Source organism: Nyctereutes procyonoides, unplaced genomic scaffold (assembly GCF_905146905.1).
Source record: "Nyctereutes procyonoides isolate TBG_1078 unplaced genomic scaffold, NYPRO_anot_genome, whole genome shotgun sequence".
Lineage (NCBI taxonomy): Eukaryota > Metazoa > Chordata > Mammalia > Carnivora > Canidae > Nyctereutes > Nyctereutes procyonoides.
Window position 1 is genome coordinate 1,719,533 of NW_026575129.1, and position 7,477 is coordinate 1,727,009.

A 7,477-nucleotide genomic window follows, 5' to 3' on the forward strand; every position below is an offset into this window, starting at 1 on the left:
CAGTGAGGGTACAGAAGGCTTCCTTGTGGCCTCCCATTGCCTTCTCATCTGATGTGCACAGTGGGTGCCAGCCCTTCCTGAGGGCCCTCTGGGCAGCAGTGCACACCTGTTCCTTCTGATAATTAAAAACAGACATAGAGGCACTTCCACTTGAACCTCTCGTCGCTGGTAATTTTGGTCTTTTGGGAACAGGTGTGCCTGCGTGGAACCCCAGGTATAAATGAGTAGAGTTTTTGACACCTGTTTATTTATTTATTTTATTTATGATAGGCACACAGTGAGAGAGAGAGAGAGGCAGAGACACAGGCAGAGGGAGAAGCAGGCTCCATTACCGGGAGCCCCACATGGGATTCGATCCTGGATCTCCAGGATCGCGCCCCGGGCCAAAGGCAGGCGCCCAACCGCTGCACCACCCAGGGAATCCCCTGACACCTGTTTAAATGAGTAGAGTTTATGACACCTGTTGACAGAGCTGGGTCCTGGCTGAACAGGTACAAAGTTGGGTCTTTTGTTCATTTTCGATTTATTTTTAATCTAGGTTTTATTTTTATTTAAAGTATTATTTTTTAACCTGCGTTTTGGTCCCACTCTGTATTTGGTGTCTGACTGGAACTGCTAGATTTGGAGGGAGTCGGGGTTCGGGAGGAGAGGGCTCCTCTCCAGCCTGCCCTGGATGCGCAGAATGCTTTAACTGGGCTATGGGGTGAACGGGCATCACCTGCGTGTGGGAGAACCCAGGAGGCCAGGTTCTCTTTGGGTGCAGGTGCTGGGGCATCCCCCTCTGCTGATTTTGAACACATGTTTGTTTCCGGCCAGAGCGTGGCGGCCCATCTGTGGGGCGGTGAGTGTGCCATGCCCACCCCCGGCTGGAGATCCCGTGAGCATCATGACTGGGACCTTCCACCAGAACTCCCGCAAGGAAGGGGACAGGTTCAGGCTCTACAGGGAGCACTGAAGACTCTGCCGAAGCGGGAGCCCCCGGAATTCCTTTTGGGGAGAGGCAGCTTTCAGCCCCAGCGGGTCAAGGGTGAGGGTGGGCCAGGTGCACATCCAGGTGCTCCCCCCACCAGGCCCTGCCACAAACAATGCACCTGGTACTGAAATTCAGCAACCAGGGCAAGCAAACGCTGACGACTTTGTGTACGGTTGATCCTTGAACAGCACAGGTTGGGGCTGCGTATGTCTCTTACATGTGCATCTTCTCCGCTGCAGGATGGCAAATGTATTTTCTCTTATGATTTTCTTCATAACGTCTCCTTTTCTCTAGCTTGCATTATTGTTGTTGTTTTTCTTAAGGTTTTATTTATTTATTCATGAGAGACCCACAGACAGAGGCAGAGACACAGGCAGAGGGAGAAGCAGGCTCCATGCAGGGAGCCCGACATGTGTCTCGATCCGGGACCCCGGGGTCACAACCTGGGCCGAAGGCACACACTCTACCACTGAGCCACCTGGGCGTTCCTAGCTTACACTATCGTTAGACTATAGTATATAATACATTATAAGGTACAAAATACATGTTAATCTCTTGTTTGTGTTATCAGTAAGGCTTCCTGTCCACAGCAGGCAGGCTATTAGCAGTTAGGTATTTGGGGGTCAGAACTTTCTGGGGAGTCCCAAGTTATATGCAGATTTTCCTCTGTGTGTGGAGGGGAGTCGGCCCCCCTAACCCCTGTGTCGCTGGAGGCTCGCCTGTACCTAAGCATGTCATTTTCTTCATGTTGCCTGTGGCTGGGGTTTCCAGGGGTTGTAAATGATATGTGGGCTTTCCTCAATGATCAACATCCTGGCGCAGCAGAGATACAGCCAGTTATTCCAGGAGTTATAGTTCTAACTAGTGGCGCTAGTTCTACCTGGAGATTTGTCCACCTGTCTGTAAAATTAGTATTTCGTCTTGGGCCAACAGGGAAGCCTGGGGTACCTGATGCTGCGGTGGCAAGATTTCTAGTGAGTGAATAGTACTTAGCTTTGTCCAACAAGCACAGGCTGACTCCAAGTGATAGAAAGGGTGGATCTGGCCAGTGACCAGCTGGGTACCAGAGAGGACCACATCTCAAAATAGCCAGCAGTTCAATAAATCTCCACGTCAAGGCTTACGGTGGAGTGTTTGGGGGGTTTTCTGTTCTGAGGAAAACCCTTGACTCCAATGTTTGTGCAGCTGCCTCGAATGGACTTTACAGCGCACTATCCGTGCGTGATGTTATTTGTCCAAACCTTGCAGTAAGACTCCAGTATTTGTAATTATGACACTTTCTCTTCTACTTTACCCTCTCTAGGAAAACTTTAAGAAAAAAAAAAAGTTTCTTCTAAGTCATCGCTATGCCCAACGTGGGGTTTGAACTCCCACCTCAGATCAATAGTGACATGCTCTATGGACTGAGCCAGCCCACTGCCCCTGAAGTAAACACTTTTACTTACTTACTTACTTACTTACTTACTTATTTATTTATTTATTTATTTATTTATTTATTTATTTATTTATTTATTTATTTAAAGATTTTATTTATTTATTCATAAGAATGCACAGGGAGGAGAGAGAGAGGCAGAGACAGGCAGAGGGAGAAGCAGGCTCCATGCAGGGAGCCTGACATGGGACTCAATCCAGGGTCTCCAGGGTCACACCCTGGGCTGCAGGCAGCGTTAAATTGCTGAGCCACCTGGGCTGCCCTGGAGCACTTTTAACATGGTAGTTCTTCATAGTACCTTTTTAGTGATTTTAGGAGTCCCTAGGAACCTCTCCCTGCCCCCAAATTTAGTTTGGCTACTGGATTATATAACATTTAGAATAAAAGGTTCAGCAGGTCAAACTTGGCACATTGATTTATTCAAGTGAAAGTTATAATTGTTTTTGGCCAAGTTGATTTTGGTCAATTAAAGTTTACAGCCTTCTAATGGTAGGCCCCTATTGAGAGGGCAATGCGAGTTCCCGAATTCCTGGAGGGAATGAATGATGTTTAGAAATATTTCTCAGCGGATGCCTGGGTGGCTCAGCTGTTGAGCATCTGCCTTCGGCTCAGGTCATGATCCCAGGGTCCCGGGATCGAGTCCCACATTGGGCTCCTTGTGAGGAGCCTGCTTCTCCCTCTGCCTGTGTCTCTGTCTCTCATGAGTAAATAAACAAAATCTTTTAAAAAAAATTTCTCAGCAACCCCCAATCACAGGAGAGGTGAATGCTTCACTGTCCCACCCCCTTTCTGAAGCCCGACCTCTTCTATGGGTCCTTTGCCTTACTTTCCACCCCTAAAATGCAGTCATCTTTATAAGATCTATGCTTTATTAGGTGCCTCTTTTTTTTTTTTTTTTTGAGTGTCAGGTGTTGTGCCAAGAGGCCTGACAGATAAAATAATGTGTGCCCCATGCAATATTAGAGACATAGAGACATACTTAAATTATTCATTTTTCGTCTGAAACTCACATTTAACTGGATGTTGTATATTTTTAATTTACTAAGCCTAGCAACCTGGTGCCAAGCGCTTTTAAAAGTGTTGATGTGGGGCACCTGGGTTGTTCAGTTGGTTCAGTGTCTGCCTTCAGCTTGGGCCCTGATCTCAGGGCCCTGGGATCCAGTCCCATGTCCTCCTCCCTGCTCAGCAGGAAGTCTGCTTCTTCCTTTCCCTCTTCCCTTCCTCCCGCCCCTCCCCCCTGCTCATGCTCCTTGTCTGTCTCTCTCAAATAAATAAAATCTTTTTTTTTTTTTTTTAAGTGTCGATATTGGGATCCCTGGGTGGCGCAGTGGTTTGGCGCCTGCCTTTGGCCCAGGGCACGATCCGGAGACCCGGGATGGAATCCCACGTCGGGTTCCCGGTTCATGGAGCCTGCTTCTCCCTCTGCCTGTGTCTCTGCCTCTCTCTCTCTCTGTGTGACTATCATAAAAAAAAAAAAAAAAAAAAAAAAAAAAAGTATCGATATAACCTCCAGCTTTGTGGGGAGATATTCTTCCATTTTATAAAAGGAAATTCAGAAATGTTAAGTGATTTGCTGAAAGTTCCATCGTTGGTGAAAGGTAGAGCAACCTACTATTTTTGGCTTTAAAGCCTGCTTTCTTCTATATCTTGTGTCCTAGCCCTCGCCCTTTGAAGTTGTGTAAATGCATTTTCAGGATGAGCAGCTCACTTTGATGAGATGCTGTTTGCTCTCAGTGTTTAGGTCTGAGATGGAATTAGATGGCCCTGGGGCAGAAAGCTAGACTCATTTAGAATTGGTGCTTGGTTTAAGTCTACCTGCAAATGGGCTCTTGGAAATTGTCCTTAGATGCTAAAACAAATAAAAACTTGAGCATAAATAAAAGGAAAATGCAATTTCAGTTGTCATGAACCTCCAAGCCTGGGAGTTAGAAATTTTCTTTTTCCTTTTAGAGCCAAAAGGACCCACAATTGGTTGATAAGGTAATGCAGGACCTGGATGCCAATAAGGACAACGAAGTGGATTTTAATGAATTCGTGGTCATGGTGGCAGCTCTGATGGTTGCTTATAATGATTACTTTGTAGAACAACTGAAGAAGAAAGGAAAACAAAAATAATTAGTAAGCTAATCTAAGGGCAGAAATACACATAGTTATTTGCTTCCTGTTTGTCTATAGTCTTCAGACCTATAGTTAGAGTAATACCATTTATAAATGTCATATACATAGAATTAATAGTATTGTTAGGTGATGTGTACCTTAATAAATTGATTTAAATAGTCCAATTCTTATATGCCCTACTTAAAATTTTCCTATATTATTAAGGATGCTATATGTATTTTTTTTAATCTGTCAAAGGGGAAGCACCACAAAATTTAGCTACTTTCAAATGAGACTAAAGCTTAGCAAACTTCTAAGAGACATTTAACACCCTCCAAGTGTATTTGGAACTTTTTATCCTATTAGCAAAATTAAGTGGCTCTTCCACCCTCTTGTGATTCTTCTTCAAATGGAAGAAGTTGTGCAGATCTGTAAGGAGAAAGGCTGATATATAGAAGAAAGTACTGGCTTTGTCAGTGAGACAGGTCAGGAGAGGGGTACACTGGGTATAGGTATTCAAGCCAGGAGAGCTGCAGCCAGCCTGGTGTATCAATATGCCTTCCCTTGCCCCGCGGGTCCCCTAATTCTGAGGCAAGTGTTTTACACCATTTCCCAGTGCTGTCCCTGGGGTTGAGATTCAGTCACCTGCCCTGGGAGGCTGGCCTGATGCCACCCCTTCCATGGACTGCCTCACTGCATAACCCCACTCCGCGTGTCTGCACTCTCAAATGAATGACTTGCATGCAAATCCTTGTTTCACAGTGTGCTTGGGGGAAACCAGACTATGACAGATCTCTTGGAGAATTTTAGAAAGAAAATGGTGTGATTAAATGTATACTTTTTCTTTTTATAAATTTATTACTTTTAAGGTTTTATTTTTACGTAATCTCTACACCCACAGTGGCACTCAAACTCACAACCCAAGATCAAGAGACACTTGCTCTTTTGACTGACGCAGCCATATGCCCCTAGATTTATACTTTTAAACACTTACCTCTGCTACTGTGTAAAGAAAGGGGTATAGAGAGGGCCAGTGTGGAAGAGGGAGATTAGTTAGGAGGCCATTCTTGTGTTCTGAGCAAGAGACAACAGTGTGTCTCAGCCCAGGATTCAAGCAATGGAGATCAATTTGTTTAGTGGGTTGGAGGTAGAAGTGGTAGGACATGCCAGTAAACTGATGAAGAAGTGTCAGAAAAGAGTAGTGCAGGGTAGAGGGTCACTACTATTGCTGGTCTCATATCTATTCTTACTTTCTTCCATATATTAGAAGCCTAATTTTTGCAGGGTAGCAATGTGCCCAGTTAAGAAACTATTTCCCAGCCTCCCTTGCCACTGAGGTTGTAACAGAGTTCTGGACAATGAGACATAAGCAGAAGTCTCCTGGAAATGTCTGGGAATGTTTTGTTATTTCCATATCGGATCTATGCTTTTCACCTTGATTCCTTCCTTTGTCTTCCCATTGGGATGTAGATGCGGGGCTGGGGATGAGGCTGCCAGCTTGCAACCACAAGGATAGCGAAGAAAGAGATAGAAGGAGCTGGGACATGGTTGTCACTGAGGAGGCACTGCATGGCCCGTGGTCTACCTGCCTCTGGTCCTCTCTTTATGTGAAAAGAGAATGACTGCTCTCTGGTTAAGTTGGATTCTGTTACATGCAGCCGAACACAACCTCTAATGTTTAGATTTTTGGTCAAGCAAATTTAGTAAGTGGGAAAGGCTGGGAGAGGAACAACTTTGGGATGGGATGTCCACTTAAAATGCCTATTGGATATTCAAGTAGAGATACTACACGGGCAATTGTAGAGATGACCCAGTCTAGAGCTCAGGGTGAAGAGAGGAATTGGAGAGACAGATGTGGAAGTCATTAACATCTAGATGATATTAAGCCACAGGACTAGAGGGGACCACTTAGGATGAGCTTGTAGATGGGGAAGAAGAAAGGTCTAAAAGCTGTCAGGAGAAAGAGGAGCCAGCAAATCATACAGCAAAGGCATGGCCAGGAGGATAGAAAGTAAACTAGGAGGGTATGGTGCCTCAGAGGCCTAGAGAAAGAGTTCTTGAAGAAGAAAAGAGGGTGAAATCTAAAATTCACTGAGAGAAGGAGTAAGAGGAGAATGGAGAACTGACCATTACATGATCTCTACACCAAGACAGAGATCATCAGAAACGTTAATGACCCAGATGAGAAGGATTTTGCTTTACAAAAATATCCGTCTCCCAGTTTGGCAGACTGTAGATGTTCAGTAAATATTTGTTAAATGAACAAATGAAAGAACCTGCCAATTGTTGGTTTTCTAGGGCTAAGACCTGTCATTTTTTTTCTTCAAATAGAGCAATACTTTTGTGTCTCTTAAGCCAGTTCTGAGCAGACAGGGCAGGGAGAAATTAGAAGAGCATTCAGGAGAAGAAATGTATACTCTTGTCTTTCAAAAAGTTGGGGGAAAATGAGAAGAAAAAGGTGGAACACATATTTCAGAAGTGTTCAGACTTTTTTTTTTTAAAGATTTTTATCTATTAATTAATTAAGTACCCTAGACACAGAGAGAGAGAGAGGCAGAGACACAGGCAGAAGGAGAAGCAGGCTCCCTGCAGGGCGCCTGATGCAGGACTGGATCCCCAACAGATCCCTGGACGTGTGTAGGATCACGCCCTGACACAAAGGCAGACGCTCAACCACTGAGCACCCCCAGGTGTCCCATTTTTTCTTAAAAGATGGCATACTGCTTATGAAAGAGAAAGCCTGAACGTTTCTCAGGGGCTTTGAAATATTTGATTTTAATTTGGCCTGAAGTTTACATATTCTAAAATGAGTCACCAAAACATGAAAAGTAAGTTCAAAATTTTCCTCATGTCCAATTCAGGGAAGGACATCCTCAGCATAGAGAAATAAATGAAAAAACAGTGTTCATTTCATGCTGTTTCTAAAATTCAATCAAAAGGGAGGAAAAGCAATTTTGTGTCAGATTAGATATCAA

The 7,477-nt window shown here is 44.5% G+C and overlaps 1 protein-coding gene across 1 annotated transcript; it reads left to right on the plus strand.

Annotated features, from left to right (window-relative positions):
- Positions 1–886: 886 nt before the first annotated feature.
- Positions 887–4,520, plus strand: S100Z (S100 calcium binding protein Z). Its single transcript, XM_055342224.1, is given in 3 exon segments — positions 887–938; positions 941–1,006; positions 4,357–4,520. Coding segments are annotated over 3 exon segments (282 nt in total).
- The last annotated feature ends 2,957 nt before the right edge of the window (positions 4,521–7,477 follow it).